At 35.7% G+C, this 17,830-nt stretch overlaps 1 protein-coding gene and 1 pseudogene across 2 annotated transcripts in view; both read left to right on the plus strand.

Annotated features, from left to right (window-relative positions):
• LOC132163592 (pleiotropic drug resistance protein 2-like) overlaps positions 1-8,305 on the plus strand; it is a 10,220-nt gene extending 1,915 nt beyond the window's left edge. The window contains exons 1-19 of one of the 2 annotated variants that reach the window (XM_059573938.1): positions 256-347; positions 431-519; positions 700-784; positions 1,174-1,464; positions 1,539-1,629; positions 2,115-3,015; positions 3,543-3,703; positions 3,872-3,975; positions 4,118-4,277; positions 4,378-4,458; positions 5,026-5,156; positions 5,281-5,613; positions 5,722-6,012; positions 6,101-6,184; positions 6,502-6,635; positions 6,738-6,965; positions 7,238-7,409; positions 7,515-7,769; positions 8,001-8,305. In XM_059573938.1, coding sequence (XP_059429921.1) covers positions 701-784; positions 1,174-1,464; positions 1,539-1,629; positions 2,115-3,015; positions 3,543-3,703; positions 3,872-3,975; positions 4,118-4,277; positions 4,378-4,458; positions 5,026-5,156; positions 5,281-5,613; positions 5,722-6,012; positions 6,101-6,184; positions 6,502-6,635; positions 6,738-6,965; positions 7,238-7,409; positions 7,515-7,769; positions 8,001-8,270 — 3,771 coding nt within the window. In that variant the 5' untranslated portion in view covers positions 256-347; positions 431-519; position 700 and the 3' untranslated portion in view covers positions 8,271-8,305. Of the gene's footprint in view, positions 1-255; positions 348-430; positions 520-699; positions 785-1,173; positions 1,465-1,538; positions 1,630-2,114; positions 3,016-3,542; positions 3,704-3,871; positions 3,976-4,117; positions 4,278-4,377; positions 4,459-5,025; positions 5,157-5,280; positions 5,614-5,721; positions 6,013-6,100; positions 6,185-6,501; positions 6,636-6,737; positions 6,966-7,237; positions 7,410-7,514; positions 7,770-8,000 lie in introns of those variants that run through there. The other variant, XM_059573939.1, reaches the window with a different exon arrangement.
• Positions 8,306-12,446: 4,141 nt separating this feature from the next.
• LOC132164679 (protein BUD31 homolog 1-like) lies at positions 12,447-13,233 on the plus strand (annotated as a pseudogene).
• Positions 13,234-17,830: the final 4,597 nt, after the last annotated feature.

Below are 17,830 nucleotides of genomic sequence, written 5' to 3' on the forward strand. Positions count from 1 at the left end.
GTACATCCATTGATACCTAAGAAAACATAAAAATCCACTTGGTTTTGCCAAATACAACCATTTGGTATTGTTGAGGTGAAATTAGGCCATTTCTTGGGGAACATACGACTTAGAATTCTTTGGCTTCTGTTTTTCCTTTTGTTTTTGTTCTGTCGACAGAAGCAAAAGTTAATGATTTATCCTTCCAATCTAAAATATTATTGACTACTAAATTTGTTGGAAACAGGGTAGGAATAGAGATTCCTAAAATTGAAGTTACATTCCAGAAATTATCGGTTGAGGGAGACGCATATGTTGGGACCAGAGCACTTCCAACTCTGCTTAATTCCACCTTGAATGCACTAGAGGTAATAATTTCTCTCTTGTTCTACCATTCTGCGGGTAACTTTCAATATTTTCTTCATCAATTTATAATTTATAATGTGAACAGGGAGTTCTTGGAACCATTGGACTCTCTCCATCAAAGAAAAGAGTTGTCAAGATACTCCAAGATGTGAGTGGCATAGTCAGACCATCAAGGTATGTTCATGAATTCTGTAGGTGCTGCAGTACTAGTGTCTTTTGCTGCAATCTCATATTTATTATATATGCTAAAACCCCATAAGAAATTACGTTGTTAATACTATTTAAGTCCAGTTGCTAATGTTCTTTTATTATTATTATTATTATTATTATTATTATTGATTTATCCTTTTTCAGGATGACATTGCTTCTAGGGCCTCCTGGGTCAGGGAAAACAACATTGCTACAAGGACTTGCTGGGAAACTGGCTGATGATTTAAGGGTTTGTCCTTCTCTCCCCCTACCTATTATGTTTCTACTAACACACATAGCCAAGTAGTTTTTGTTAGAATATATGATTATAATCAGATTTAATTGTATTCAAATCATTCTGATTACATATCATCTCACATCTTTTAGATAATCAGATTTGATTGATTTGATATTATGTCCACCTATTATATTTGTATCATCTTCACCTACCCCAATTCTCTTATAAATAGGAGTAATTTGTAACATAAATCAATCGAGTAATAAAAGTAAAAATGTAGACCTATTGGACTATTGTCTAGTGGTGGACGAATGTGTCAAACACTGATCCACCTGTAAATCTTTTGTTTTGTTTTCTTTATTTCCTTATTTCTTCAGTTTTGACATGTATTCAATGAACAGGTAACTGGGAAAGTCACCTACTGTGGTCATGAATTCAATGAATTTGTACCTGAAAGAACCAGTGCTTACATTAGCCAGCATGATCTCCATTATGGTGAGATGACTGTTCGTGAGACATTAGATTTCTCCGGACGTTGTCTAGGAGTTGGTACCAGGTATGAAATGCTGTCAGAGTTGTCTAAACGGGAGAAAGAAGGGGGAATTAAACCAAACCCGGAGATTGATGCCTTCATGAAAGCTACAGCTATGGCCGGACAGGAGACAAGTTTGACCACAGATTATGTTCTCAGGGTTCGTCACTTAGCTTGTTGGTTCATTTTTTTATTTTTCTTGTATGCTATATAACTCATGGTTTTCCAATGCAGATACTTGGATTGGATATCTGTGCTGATATCATGGTGGGAGATGACATGAGAAGGGGTATTTCTGGTGGACAGAAGAAGCGTGTAACTACTGGTATGTGTTAATAACATACAAATTTTTTGAGGGATCTTCATATAGGAAGAGTTTCTGGCATAATACTGTAAATCACTTGTCCGAAAAACTTAAGCCGAGAAGAAATGTTAACACTACTTCAGTTCTAATACTATATTAAATAACTACTTGTCCCAAAAGTTGAAGTAGGTACAAACATGTTAGGACATTTGTTCTGATACGATGTTAAATCAATACTTATCTCAAAAGCTTAAGCTGATAGGAAATGGGAAACACGAAGTTGCTAGTTTCACACTCTGAAATTTGATATGTGTGATAAATAATTTCTATAATTGTCCTAGATGTTGAAAATTAATTTTCGAGTTAATATGTGTAAGAAATCCATTCTGGCTATTTGATTTATGTTATTTTGTAATCTTCTTACACTAGCTGTCAATGGGGATTGAAAATAGAAGACAGAAAACTATTTGTGAATTTTAAGCTGGAAGTGTTTGTATTGAATGCAGGAGAAATGTTGGCTGGACCAGCAAAAGCATTACTCATGGATGAAATATCAACGGGGCTGGACAGCTCCACTACGTTTCAAATTGTCAAGTTCATGAAGCAGATGGTTCATGTCATGGATATCACCATGGTCATCTCTCTCTTGCAGCCTGCGCCTGAGACCTTCGATCTTTTTGATGACATCATTCTTCTTTCCAATGGCCAGATTGTCTACCAGGGTCCGTGTGAGAATGTTCTTGAGTTCTTTGAACATACAGGCTTCAAATGTCCAGAGAGGAAAGGTGTTGCAGACTTTCTGCAGGAAGTAACTTCCAAGAAGGACCAGGAACAATACTGGTTCAAAAGGAACCAACCTTATAGATATATCTCGGTATCCGAGTTTGTAAGGGCCTTTAACTCCTTTCACATTGGCCAACAACTCTCTGAAGATTTGAGAATTCCTTATGATAAATCCAGTGCCCATCCTGCTGCTTTGGTGAGAGAAAAGTATGGGATCTCCAACATGGAACTCTTCAAGGCTTGCTTCTCTAGGGAATGGCTACTGATGAAGCGCAACTCATTCATATATATATTCAAAACTACTCAGATAACAATCATGGCTACGATCGCATTGACTGTGTTCTTAAGAACAGAAATGAAATCTGGTCAAATAGAAGATGGAGCAAAATTTTGGGGAGCACTATTTTTCAGTCTCATTAATGTCATGTTTAATGGGATGGCAGAACTTGCAATGACAATTTTCAGGCTTCCTGTGTTCTTCAAACAGAGAGATTTCTTATTCTACCCTGCATGGGCTTTTGCAGTGCCCATTTGGCTGCTTCGAATTCCAATTTCACTGATGGAATCTGGTATTTGGATCATTCTTACATATTACACCATTGGGTTTGCACCCGGGGCTAGTAGGTAAGTACTAAATATTTGTTCTCCTAGTGTTAGCTTTTGGGAAAATTTCACTTACCCCTAAATGTTTTAGCACTTTTGCAATCATACTCTCTTTAAAAAGTTGCAATGTTGAGTTCTCGTGTTTTAAAAGTTTGCAATGTCACCACTCCATTAGGATTTTCCGTTAAATCCTAATGACGAATGCCAAAATCTCCAAAATACCCTATCAAAAAATGCAGACATACAATCATAGAGTAATTGTTAAGGGTAAATTGTTATTTTTATTAGTTTTGTAGGAGTATAAGGGACATTTCACCTGATTACCGTCTGATTTAATCCTAAACCCTAACAATAGGGGTAGCATTGCAAACTTTTAAAACATGAGAACTTGATATTGCAACTTTTTAAACTGAGAATGATTGCAAAAGTGCCTAAACATTAGGAGTAAGTGAAGTTTTGCATTAGCTTTTTTATGCTTAATGAACGTTGGAATATGATAGTTTGACAAATGAAAGGTTCTTCTGTTGACATATGTCCTATATGTTTAGGTTCTTCAAACAGTTCTTGGCTTTCTTTGGCATACATCAGATGGCACTCTGCCTCTTTCGATTCATTGCAGCCGTTGGAAGAACACAGGTTGTTGCAAATACACTTGGTCTCTTTACACTACTAATGGTGTTTGTGCTCGGAGGTTTCATTGTTTCCAAAGGTTAGAATTCTTCTCTGTTCACTGTTACGAGTATTTTGTCATCAAAGTAATTTGTTGCCTATACCCATCTAATACCAGGATTGTTGTGAATCTTGAGAAGATTACATTGAAAAATTTCTATATAATTTCATATGTTCTAAGATATTAAATTCTCAACTTGGCACACAGATGACATTGAGTCGTGGATGATATGGGGCTACTACATTTCTCCCATGATGTATGGACAAAATGCAATTTCTATTAATGAGTTTCTTGATGACAGATGGAGCACTGTAAGTTCTTCTGAAGGATAGAAAAACTCTTTATGATCTGCAGTGAATTTTATCATCTCAATTGAATTCTCTCCACACTTGTTAAATTCAACTCTGCCCTCAATGATATATGCTTAGTATCTTTGTTATTTCTTTTGTACAGCCTGTGGTCAACTCTAGTCAACCAACAGTTGGAAAGGCCCTTCTCAAGGAAAGAGGCTTGTTTACTGAAGCATATTGGTATTGGATTTGTATAGCAGCACTCTTTGGGTTTTCTCTTTTTTTCAATTTTCTTTTCATTGCAGCCCTGACATTCTTGAAGCGTAAGTGAATACTTTGCACTTGCTATATTGGTTTTTCATATGGCAATGACATTGAGATCCATGTGCTGACTTTTTGTGTTTCCTTTCAACTCAATGTCAGCTCTCGGAGATACCAAAGCTGTGATTCTGGATGATGAGTCCGAAAGCAAGCCTAAGCGACAATTGGAATCCAATTTAGAAGGTTTGTTACACTATACTTTTGTTTTTTTATGCATCATAACTTGGATGTTTGCACTATTCTTGAAGTAGCCTTTGACATAAATGTTATGGATTATCTATCAAATTCAAAGGTAACAAGAACCAAAGTGTAACACCACATCCTGTTAACACACAATATTGTCCGCTTTTGGCTCCCCCAAACCAGACTTCCCAAAAGATCACCTATCCTTGTACTACTCTCACTTAAGCTCGCTTAACTTCAAAGTTCTGATGGGATCATGATCATCACGGCTTTAAAACATGTTGTTGTCATGAAGAGTGTAAGTATACATATAAGCACATCCACATCTCCATACCCAGGAGATGTGGGACGCCACACAAAGTCTTCACCAACCACATCATGTCTCTTCACCACTGTTGGGGCATCGAGCATGATATTAGCAAGAAAAGCATTATGTGATAATTATGGCCCGTTCATCACCACTTGCACCATTCTTCATCCATGTGATCCTGCTGTAGTACTAATTTTACTGAATATGCCTTTACATCTAGGATGCTAGCGCCACCATCACATTAACAACCATTACAGGTATTGATATGCAAGTGAGAAATGCTCAAGGAACTGCCAGCTCTGTTCAAACTAAACGAGGAATGGTTTTGCCTTTCCAACCCCTTTCACTTGCTTTCAACCATGTGAATTACTATGTTGATATGCCAGCAGTAAGTCACTTTTTTAGCAGGAATATATATTGAAGTGTTTTTCTTCATATTTAAAGAACAGAAATAATACAAAAAATAAACAATTCTTTGATGTTTCTTAAGAAAAACTTTGTCTTCTTTTCAGGAAATGAAGAGCCAGGGGGTTGATGAGACCCGACTGCAGCTGCTGCGAGACATTAGTGGAGCTTTCCAACCTGGTATATTGACAGCATTAGTTGGTGTCAGTGGTGCTGGAAAGACTACCTTAATGGATGTCTTAGCAGGAAGAAAGACTAGTGGATATATTGAAGGAAGTATTAGCATCTCTGGTTACCCAAAGAACCAAGCCACATTTGCTAGGGTCAGCGGTTATTGTGAACAAAATGACATCCATTCCCCGTATGTTACTGTCTATGAATCTCTGGTATACTCTGCCTGGCTGCGTCTTGCTTTGGATGTAAAGAAAGAAACACGAAAGGCATGTTTGTCAAACTGATTATCATATTACTCTATAGTTTGTTTTGAATATGAGAAACTGAATCAGATGGACAATAAAGTTGATAGGTGATTTTCTTGATTCTTATAGATGTTTGTCGATGAAGTTATGGAGTTGGTTGAGCTTAACTCATTGAGGAATGCTCTAGTTGGACTTCCAGGAATTGATGGTCTTTCAACTGAGCAGAGAAAGAGGGTCACCATTGCCGTGGAGTTGGTTGCTAACCCCTCCATCATCTTTATGGATGAGCCTACGTCAGGCCTTGATGCTAGAGCTGCTGCTATAGTCATGCGTACCGTAAGAAACACGGTGGATACAGGACGAACTGTTGTTTGCACAATTCACCAACCGAGCATGGACATATTTGAATCATTTGATGAGGTATGGTTTATTTAGCTTGTTCAATCCATTATATGTTCTTGTATGCTGTTACATCATTTCATGTGTTCATATTGTCTTATGATTGCAGCTCTTCTTGATGAAAAGGGGAGGACAAGCAATTTATGCCGGACCTCTTGGTCTCCATTCTCACAAACTTGTTGAATACTTTGAGGTGAGTTCCCATTTTTCTTGCATGCTTGATTCCAGTTGTTCTTGTTGTATAGTCAAGAAATCTTTTGACACCAAATTCCATAAAACACTTGGCTGAACTTCTTTCCAACATGTTTTTGTTGAAGCTTCCAGCAGTCTATTGTCATACTATTGCTAGTTCTAGTTGCATTATCGATGTTGGATCCCTTTAATGAGAAACTCCTTTTCTTGAATTAGATTGTTCAATTCAGACTATTCTTGACAATTTTTAAGGATTATGAAGCTTGTTCTCCAAATTTTCTAAGCACAAGTTTGACTAATATTAAGAATTTTTTCCAGGCTATCCCAGGGGTTCCCAAGATCAAAGAAGGATACAATCCTGCTACCTGGATGTTAGAGGTCAGTTCTACTGCAGTTGAGGCTCAACTTGACATTGATTTTGCAGAAGTTTATGCCAACTCTGACCTTTACCGGTGAGTAATATGAGGATTTTGTTTGTTTTATTCTCTCTTCTATAGCTAACCTGTCTGCATCTGTACTAATTTGTCACTGAATTTTTCTTTTCAAATCTTCAGGAGAAATCAGGAACTTATCAAGGAGCTAAGCACTCCCCAACCAGGTTCCCAGGATCTTTACTTCCGCACACAGTACTCTCAAAGCTTTATAACTCAGTGCAAGGCTTGTTTCTGGAAGCAGCATTGGTCATACTGGAGAAACTCAGAGTACAATGCAATTCGATTTTTCATGACGATTGTTATTGGTATTCTTTTTGGTGTTATCTTCTGGAGCAAAGGAGACAAGATGTAAGTCTAAAATTTTTCATACTAAATTTCATTTCCTTTTGTTTCTATGAGTTTATGCCCCGTCTAAATTCACTTCTAAGAGTATGTTTTCTGTTTTGGGAATCAAAATAGAAACAATTATTAAATCACTGCTTATCCCAAAAGCTTAAGCTTATAAGAATGGTTACGTTTGATCATTTAATTAATATTCTAACAATAATATCGTACTTCTTGTTTCTTACCGGCAATTTGGGTACTTATATGAAATCTTTTGCATCTTATTTTGTCAATAGACACAAACAGCAAGACCTGACTAATCTATTGGGAGCTGCATATGCTGCTGTTTTTTTCCTTGGAGGTACCAATGCTTCTGCTGTGCAATCTGTGGTGGCAGTAGAGAGAACTGTCTTTTACCGTGAAAGAGCAGCTGGAATGTACTCAGAGTTGCCTTATGCATTTGCTCAGGTAAGAGATTGGAAGTTGTTCTGAGTTAATCAAATATTTTGTTCTCTTGAAAGAATATATAAATGCATTCTGTATATATTCTGATGGGCAACATTTTTGCTGCAGGTGGCTATTGAGACAATTTATGTTGCAATTCAAACGTTTGTGTATTCTCTTCTTCTATACTCAATGATTGGATTCCACTGGAAGCTGGAAAAGTTCTTGTATTTCTACTACTTCATGTTCATGTGCTTTACATACTTCTCAATGTATGGGATGATGGTTGTTGCACTCACTCCGGGCCATCAAATTGCTTCAATTGTCATGTCCTTTTTCTTGAACTTTTGGAACTTGTTCTCTGGTTTCCTCATCCCTAGGCCGGTACGTAATTTCAAAACCAAATCTTATTTTCATTGTCGTCATGCACGACAAAATCAAACCATCCACATCGGAACAATAGAAACAGAAACGTTATTCGAACTCCTTTTACACTTTCAAGTGCTTACTCTCTAATGTGGTAGTTGTTAATTATGTCAACTTTCTAATTAGTTTTGAAATAGTCTTTCATTGTTACTGCAATTAATCATGATAGTTCATGCTTTGTCACTGCAGATGATCCCCATATGGTGGAGGTGGTACTACTGGGCTTCCCCAGTTGCTTGGACAATCTATGGAATTTTCGCATCTCAAGTTGGTGACAAGAAGAATTTACTTGAAATTCCTGGTTCAGAACCAAAGGCTGTAGATGAATTCCTTAAGGACTACATGGGTTTTGACCATGACTTTCTTGTCCCTGTAGTCTTTGCCCATATTGGTTGGGTGGTCCTCTTCTTCTTTGTCTTTGCCTATGGCATCAAATTCCTTAACTTCCAAAGGAGATGAGGAACTTTCTTGTGCACCACAGAAGCTTTTTTTTTTTTTTTTTTTTGTAAAAAAAATTTAATGAGTGCACCATGGAAGCCTTAGAATGTAGAGATTTACTGATAGATATATAGTTGAGTCTAGATGGAAAATGCTAGGCTTACAAACATATTTTACAAAAAAAACTTTTACGAAGTGATGTGGTACAATACGATTGAGTTTCTCAAAATTTGAATTTATCTCATATCCAATCATATTGTGCCATATCAATTTGTAAATTTTTTTTTATAAAATTTGTTTGTAAGCCTAGTATTCCTTCAAGAAGATAGCCAATCATTAGTTTATATATATATATAGGCCCCTCCGGGCCTTTTGTACAATATTACGGGTGATTCAATATATAATCTTATTTTCAACATGGAATCACAGTATAAGTTCCTAATCACTTTTCCAATTCTTTTCTCTCTCTCTCTCTTTGCCATCTTTTTTCGACATCCTCTCCGGTGCCACAAGTCTTTTTGGCAGTCTAATAGCTCTACTTTCTTTAGATCTTTCTCTTCTACGCATTGTTCAAGGGAAGAAACCCAACTCTATCACCTCCTACATGGGGTAGAAGATGCAGTTTTAGGGTGCGTTTGGGATTATGATTTCATAGACAAAAAATGCAATTTTAAACGAAATCACGGAAAATGAATTATTCAGTATTGCGTTTTAAAAAAATTGCGATTTGAAAACACAGAAAATCTTAATTGTGTTTTTAAAAATCAAATTTTCTAATGGCACATTTAAAAAATGTTATTTTTAAATTGCACTTTTTGAAATCGAAAACTCAAATGGACCCACTTTTGGTTGTTGTGAGGTAATGGCCCAATGAAAGGTTTGGACCAAAATAATATGTTTTTCTAGTGCAGCTTTGGGCTCAACCAGTTGGTCCGAGGATGAGATCTTTTAAAAAAAGGTCTACTGCACCTTTGTGACTTTAATTTCCTTCAAAGAGTCTTTCAAAAAAAAAAAATTTACTTCAAAGAGAGCGAATTTTTGTGCCTCCCAATATGATTATTATTATTATTTATTTTTTATTTTTTTTAAATATGTGCCACGTAAACAAAAATGCTTGGAGAGTAACATTTGAGAATGCTGAATAGCATTTCTCTAAAATTAATTAGCGGGTCTAGAACAAGTTTGGATTTCACAAATATAAATAAAATGAGTTTGAGATAAAATTTAGAAAATCATTTTCTATTTTCTTTTTAAGAACTTTAAATTACCTTAGGATTAGAATTAGTTGCAATAGACATTTCCATGCAAAGGGAGGGAGATTTGATTTAGTGACTTCCGCTTTATGAGACGTAATGTCAAGCCGATTAAACTATCCCTTGACTCCTTGAGAGCATAAACGAGCCATGTTGGCGATTTTCGGTAGGTTTATATAATCTTAGGACAAAGTTTTCCTCCAAACTGGGTTGGAGGAATTTCCTTCAACCTACTATATAAAAGTGACATGTGTCATTTTTTTAATAACATGTGAGATGCACATGAGTTTTTAATAAAAGTTATTCCAATTTTGTCCCTGCTATTGAAAAAATATGTGCATTTCACATATTCAAGGGACACAAGTCACTTTTATAAATTAGGTTGAAGGAAATTCCTCCACCCAGTTTAGAAGAAAACTTTGTCCATAATCTTTTATATATATATATATATATATATCCCCTCAATACTTATGGAAGGAATATATGTTGGAGGTGCTTTCACACCATCAATTTTGGATCTGAAGTGATATTCTTGGTGGCACATCGATTTGGTGATTGAGATAGGTGACTTATTTAGTGACACAAGAAGATATATTTCAGTTTCCAACTCTAATTTCATGACTACAGATAGGCACGTCTCACATTTCTATATATATATATATATATATATATAAAGGAACATTGAAAAGACAAAAGCTAAGTGTTCACTAGTGACAGACATTCTTGGTGGGTGATGTCTTTCCTAATTAAATCAGAAAACCTCCCATGGAAAACCAGTCATGAAATTAATACAGAGAAATTAATTAAGAAATCAGAAAATATGTAAAATTCAAAAATAGCTACTCTAGCTAATTACACCACACGATCAATCGAGCACACCAATCTGGTTTTCTTTATTATTAACTCATCTTATTTCAAGGTATCTATATTTTTGCTGAGCTCCTCCAGCTTCTTCATCCTTAGTCTCTCACTTTCACTCACCAGCTGAACAAATTTCATGCAACGTACAAAAAGGAGAAAAAAAAAAAAAACAAATCATGTTGTTAGATTTGAGTTGCCAATGTTTAATGAAAATGAAGAACTTATATATATATAATTCACCTCCATTAATTTGGTAACTAGTTGAGCTTTTTCCTTGCTTTTCTCATTGAGAGCCTCAAGGGATTGTTAAATGAATTGTGCATATGCACTTTGCCTTTTTTTTAGGGCAAGGGTATCCCAAGTTTCAAGAACTTTGTAAATATAATATATAATGTAATGAAATTGATCAGAAGATTTTAATTCCATCATGCAGGATGACAGAAGTCACAGAACAACCATTTCGACCACGGGAGAAGCTTCTTGAGAAGCAAAAATATTTCCAAAACATCCACAAACACACATACCTCAAAGGACGATTTGATAAGCTAACCTCTGTTGCCATTCCAGTTACTTTGGCGGCCACTTCATTATTTCTTATTGTGAGTTCTGTTATACTGCTTTATAAATAAAATTAGGCTTGATCCCATTTGCATTGCTAGCGCTAATCTTTAATATATGCTATGCATTCACCAGGGACGAGGGATCTATAATATGTCACATGGCATTGGAAAGAAAGAATGAGGCAGCTCAGATTTCATTGTTTTTAAGTTCTGGTTTGGAGTTCTGTTTTCCTGAAGTATCTTGTTACTACTCCCTCTAATAAATGCTAGTTGCAGACTTGTTACTACCAATGGAAATTGGAAATTGGAAATTGATCATTATTGGGTTTTTATCTTTTTGTTTTTATATTGCGTGATAATCTCAGGCTCCTACTTCCTGTTTGAAGCCACTTTTCTTTCTTCTCTATTTTTAGCGCGCCACTTGTGGTCCGGCTTAATTGTATGCTTTTCTCCAGATTTGATGGACATAATCTTAGTTTCTTGCCAGGGGGGAAAAAAACTTTGCATCTTTTTATATGTATGTACTTTTAATTTTCCTATACATTTTTAATACAGCATGCAATTTTCACTTGTATTTTTTTTAATTAATGCATGTGAAAAGGGCAAATAATTTTTTCAACTTAATTTAGTGGAAAATTCTGTCTTAAAAAAAAGTGGCATGACTAAAATCTCTTTAGTAAAATATCTTAAAAATACAGGAGTTTATTTTAACTACTAATTTGATTTTTTCAATATATTTTACTAAGTAAATTTCTTTAAATCTCAATTAAATGGTTGACATTTTGCCATATCAGGAAACTTCGCTTACTCTCCTTAGACCTTTACAATGTTGTTACTAAACTATTAAAAGTTGTAATATCGGTATTCGATGTCATTAGGTTATTTTATTAATTCAAGTGACTAAAAAGTGAAATGTTTTTTATACCCTTATAAAATTTATAAAAATGCAAATATTCTCTCAATTAAAAAATTACCGCTCATTTAGTTTTGAAGTTGGTTTTTTTAAAAAAAAAAAACAAAAAAAAACAAAAATTAAACTCAAATTTCTCTCTAACTTGGGTATAATTCTTGAGAGTAGGGCACGTCGTTTTAGTTGTTGTTAATTCAATCTAAGGCACTTGATTGGGTGGCAATCTGGCTTACCTAAGCTGCCTAATTTAGTTAAAGAAAAATTTTAAAACTGAAGAATAGTACTTCGATCTTCAACTACAAACAAGAAGAAAAGAGTAAAGGAAATACAATGTCCTGAAGAATATCAGTTCTTGTAACCTTTAATCTTTTTAAGTAAGTTGTAGCCTTTTAATTTTTGTTACAAATAATGTAGAGATCTTTTGGTAAGTACATACATCAAGGCTAATTAGGTATAATTGAAGAAAGGCGATGATCAATGTATATGGGATAATAATTATTCAACAATGCCCATGATTTTCATTAGGTTTATAAACTGAAGAAATGTGTTGATACAATATATCCTTAATATAAAATAAGAGTTATTCAATTCAATGACTTTTAACTGTAGGTGGAAGAATGCCCAAGATGTCAATTAGGTTTTTTAATTGAAGAAATATGTTGATGCAGATTATCCTTACATAAATAAGAGTTAATTCAATTCAATGGCATTTAGCTGTAGGTGGAAGAATGCCCAAGGTGAAGACCAACCGGATCAAATACCCAGATGGGTGGGAGTTGATTGAGCTTTGAGCCTACTCTTTGTGAACTAGATGCCAAGATGAGAGAAGGTTGATAACATGTTTGATGCTCTATTATTCTGTACTAGTAAATTTTTTGTTGTGCTTTGTTAAACTTCTTGTGCTAAAGCTCTAATCTTTTATCACTTTGGCAGCTGAAAGTGACCCAAATGATGGCAAAAGAAAGTGTGAAGCATTCTGGCCTATTTTCAAAATTGCGCATCAAAAGAGCCGCTACATCTTTGACCTTTACTACAAAAGGAATGAATTATCAAGAGAGCTGTATGAATTCTGCTTGGAACAAGGCTATGCAGACCGCAACCTAATTGCAAAGTGGAAAAAGGTAAAAACAAGGCAATGTTTTAAGGGCAAGTCCTGTTTGGTCGTTTATAATTAAAAGCTATTATTCATCAACTTTTTCTCTGAACTGCAGTCGGGATATGAAAGTCTCTGCTGCCTACGTTGCATACAGCCAAGGGATCACAACTTTGGAACAACTTGTGTGTGCCGAGTCCCTGAGCACTTGAGGGAAGAGGAAGCTATGGAGTGTGTGCATTGTGGATGTGGGGGCTGTGCAAGTGGGGAATGAGTGGCTATATTCTGTAAACTGTTTGGTATTCAAGGTGCGATTTGTCCTCTTTGCCTGAGCCTAGCTTTTGCAGCCGTTGTATCTAAACTCTTCGTAGTTGTCAATGCATGAAAAAAACTTATTATGGTAACTTAAATCAATGGCACTTTAACCTGTGACTGAAATTAAACATGAATGAAGTCTACAGCCGGCTTGACTAATTCATACTCTTACTGTCCAATTCTTTATTAATGGTCAAATTAATCTTGTACCAAGCCAGTGTTTCCAAAGGCTGTCTTCATCACTTCCTAATTCCAACTCCCAAGCTATCTGGCGGCCCAGTCCTCTAGAATTTAGGGGGCTAGAGTTGAGGTAAAACATCCTGAACATGCACTTTGCATTAGGCAGGCTAATTATCTATGTATGCCAACAATGGCAAAGTAAAAGCTGTGTGTGAAAAGTAATACTATGGATGCCTAAATCTAGCGTGATTGGGAATATCTTCAATACAGTTGGGGCAAAAAGTGTGAGTTTTTTGCCCACCTAAATGAATGACAAATCAGCTTGGAGGAAAAAAATAAAATGAGAACAAAACACTTGATTATTTCTTCACACAGCTCCTTCAGCCACCCTGCCTTTGCCTGTTGCTGCCGCCCACTGCACCTCTCTTTCTCTCTCCGTTAGCCCTGTGGGGGTGGCCGGCGAGCCACCCTAGGCCATGGGGTGGCGCGGGCCACCCCATGGCCTAGGGGTGGCTCGCCGGCCACCCACAGCCCATACGGTGGCCAGCGCCACCCCCACGAGGCCGACGGAGAGAGAGAGAAGGAGGCGGCGAGGCAGCGGCGTATGGCATGGGTGGATCCGGGCGGCGGCAAGTTAAGGCAGGCGGTGGCTCAGATGTAGGAGGATTAATCTTGTGTTTTGCAAACATATATGTTTCTTGCAATTTTTTTTTAAATTGCTGAGGTGTCAAACAGTACTGAGTGGATGAGTTTTCTGCCATGACCGTATAGAAGCACCATTCAGTGTGATTTGCTCTTGGTTGGCCTTAGGAGACTTTTTGAATCTGAAATATGCAAAACCTTGCCTGTCTTCTAACTTCTCTTGATAATTTTCTGCAAAAATCCAAGCCATTGGTATGAATCGCCAACACAAAATATGGACAAAAGATTCTGTTGACAATTTGATCAATTTAGTTCCAAGGTTCTGCAAGTTGGGAGTATAGTCATAGTTTGGATATCCAATAAGGAGAATGGGAGCTTTGTATGAAAAACATGGACAAAAGATTCTATTGACAATTTGATCATTTCAGTTCCAAGGTTCTGCAAGTTGGGAGTATAGTCATAGTTTGGACATCCAATAAGGAGAATGGGAGCTTTGTATGAAAAATATGGACAAAAGATTATGTTGACAATTTGATCATTTCAGTTCCAAGGTTCTGCAAGTTGGGAGTATAGTTATAGTTTGGACATCCAATAAGGAGAATGGGAGCTTTGTATGAAAAATATGGACAAAAGATTCTGTTGACAATTTGATCATTTCAGTTCCAAGGTTCTGCAAGTTGGGAGTATAGTCATAGTTTGGACATCCAATAAGGAGAATGGCAGCTTTGTATGAAAAATATGGATCTACGTTACATGCTGTAGTTTAAGCAACGGTCAAAATTGAATTTCTCAAAATCTCTCTTCATTTTTTCTCTCCTATTAAAAGCTTCTAAAAGTAATGCAACTTTGAGATTCAATCTTGACCGTTGCTTAAACTACAGAATATATGCTGTTATTTTATATCATATTTTGATACTCCAGATAAAGAAGTAGATGTGGATTGATGCAAAAACCTTTTGAGTTTGAATTATATATATCACATTTCAAATTCAACGGTAATTTTAAAAGCCACATTACATTTTGGATGATTTTAGGAGGACTCTAAGAAGACTTATAGCATTACTCAATTAGGTATGTTCAACATTCTTATTTCACAGATGTTTTAGTATATATGACCTTTTTTTTTTTAATTTTTAATTTTTTTTTAATAAAATTCACTTCTTCATTAATCAAAATCAAGCTGAAGCAATTTGCTCTGCTTGAACAATATCACAAATATAATCGGGTATCTCATTCCTCCAAATTTGATCTATGACACTTCTAGTAGCTAACCTTGCTAATAGATGGGCTACAACATTTATATTCCGGCGTACATGGTTAGGTTTCCAATTGGATAGAGAGTTCAAAATTAATTTTGCATCCTCTATTAATTGATGATACCTACTCCCATTCTGCTCCTTATTTTGTAGCGCTATGATGATTATTTATGCATTTCCTTCAAGAATTACATTGTTCACTCCCATTTCTTTGCATAATTGGGCAGCATGGAGCATAACCACTGCCTCAGCAGTGGTCGGATCTAAGCATCCCATGTGGCTTTGCTTGTCTTGAAATTAATTATACTTTATTCATTACTCATGTGCCCATAGAAGAAAAACTGACACTAATCATTTATGAATTGCTAACTTTTGTGTTTGTCCCAGAGTCCTTGCATTGCACTGGCCAGGTCTAGTAAAGTTTACAATAAACCCTTAAAAATGGAATAAATATATTAGTAATTAGTAATTTTTGAGATTCTTAGTAGCATTTCCATGAAGAAATGGAACATTTTAATGGGACTCACAAGTTCCATGCATTAGTGGTAAAACATTTAATTTACTCCCAAAGACCACGGTCCCCCACCCACGCATTTTTCACCTTAATAAAGGGAATATATATGTATATATATTAAAAAACAGGACAATATTCTCGAGTAATGATATTTTTCACATTCATTTTATTATACTTATTTTATATTGACTGATGTGGTATGTTTTAAGTAACTTATTCTATTAGTTACTTAAAAAATAAAAGGAAAAATTTTACTCACCCTCTCAAAGTATTAGTAGTTTTACAATCATGACTTCGAAGTATCAATTTTTGTAATGTCTATATCTCAAGATTTAGCCTCTTTTAATTTCACTATATCCCTTGGGTTTGGAGTTTAGTTTAGAGTTTAATTGAACGGTAAATATGTGAAAATGCCCTTTATACTCTCGTAAAACTTATGAAAATACACACAATTAAATTATTTTAAAAAAATGAAAAAAAAAAAAACAAAACAAAAAACAAAACAAAACAAACTTGGAACCCACATCCAGCATGAGTCAGCCAAGGAAATTTTAGTTTTAGCTTTTTTTAAAAGGCAATAGTATTTTGGGCATGTGATACCAAACTTCACGGTCATAATTACAAAACTGTTGATACGTTGAGGGGAGGGGGTAAGTGAAGTTTTTTCTATAAAAAAAGTCCATTAAAATACGTTGGTGTGAAATAAGTGTGATAAATGGGCGTAAAGAGTAACATTACTTTATAAAAAAAAATCAATAATGGCATGAAACTTCTAGACAAAAGCGGTTTCTCATCAAGGTCGTTGGACAATGGTTTGGGATCCAGACCAATTAGATGCTCGACTTGTTAGTAATTTAGGTAGCTAATGTGAGATGGTCTATATAAGACTCATATGTCCAAATAAATTTTGGATTGTCTAGTCACCTATTCGAATAAGTGAATTTCATATGAATTTTCTCATATTAACTGCTCAAATTATTAGCAATTCGTGTAGCTAATTATCATGAATCTTTATCCATTGGGCAATCATCATGAGTAGAAATGTTAAAAACGTGAGGAATACTACACATACTTCCAAGTGTGTATTCCTTTATGTGGCAGTGAAAATTACTACTGAATAAAATAACAAATTGAAGTACATGTAGCATCAAATAATATTTTTTACTGCCAAGAGAATGAACACTTAAAAAATGAGCACCAAAGGTATCGTCTTCTTCTTCTTCTCATTCTTCTTTTTCTTCTTCTTCTTCATCGCAAGCACCCAGCCCAGTGCCACTGCTTCGATGTTACAGTGCCACTGGCCACTATCGTCAACCTAGAGCCTCAACTACCCACAAATAGAGCCTCCAAAGTTAACGAAACCTCTGCTACCACCGAATGTCCACCGGCCTTCCACAACAGCAACTCAAGACCCATGGGAATACATCCCTCCTACAAACCAGAAAAACAACCATAAATTTCTTGTTGAATCTAGACCAGAAAAACGAAAATTCTAAGGCCCCGTTTGGTTCGCGGATTAGACCCTTGGATTGGACTAGCTAACACTAGGTATAACTAATCATTTGTTTGATAACACTCTATTCCTGGGAATAGTCTATTCTCATGGGATTACTAATCCTATACACACAGGGTTAGCTAAGCCACTAAAAAACGAGTGGCTTAGCTAATCCTTTCCTGTGGGATTAAAATTATCGTGTAAATTGCCCACAAAAACCCCACCCTTCTAGCACTCACGTCTCTCAAGGAGACTCCGCAAAACGATCTCCATCTCTTAAAGAGCAACTATCTATCTTCTCTGCACAAGGTATCTCTATCTCCCTCTCTTCTCTTCGATTTCTCTTCTTTGTTTCTTGGTTATTTCATTCTCTTTCTGTTTCTTGGATTTTTTTTTTCTTTGTAACGTTTCTCAGTTTTTTTTTTTTCTTCAGTTTTTTTTTTTTCTTTCGATTCTCTGTATCGTTTCTCTTTGATTCTGTTTAGGGTTAATTTTTTTTTTT

This window comes from Corylus avellana, chromosome ca10, assembly GCF_901000735.1.
Source record: "Corylus avellana chromosome ca10, CavTom2PMs-1.0".
Taxonomy (NCBI): Eukaryota; Viridiplantae; Streptophyta; class Magnoliopsida; order Fagales; family Betulaceae; genus Corylus; species Corylus avellana.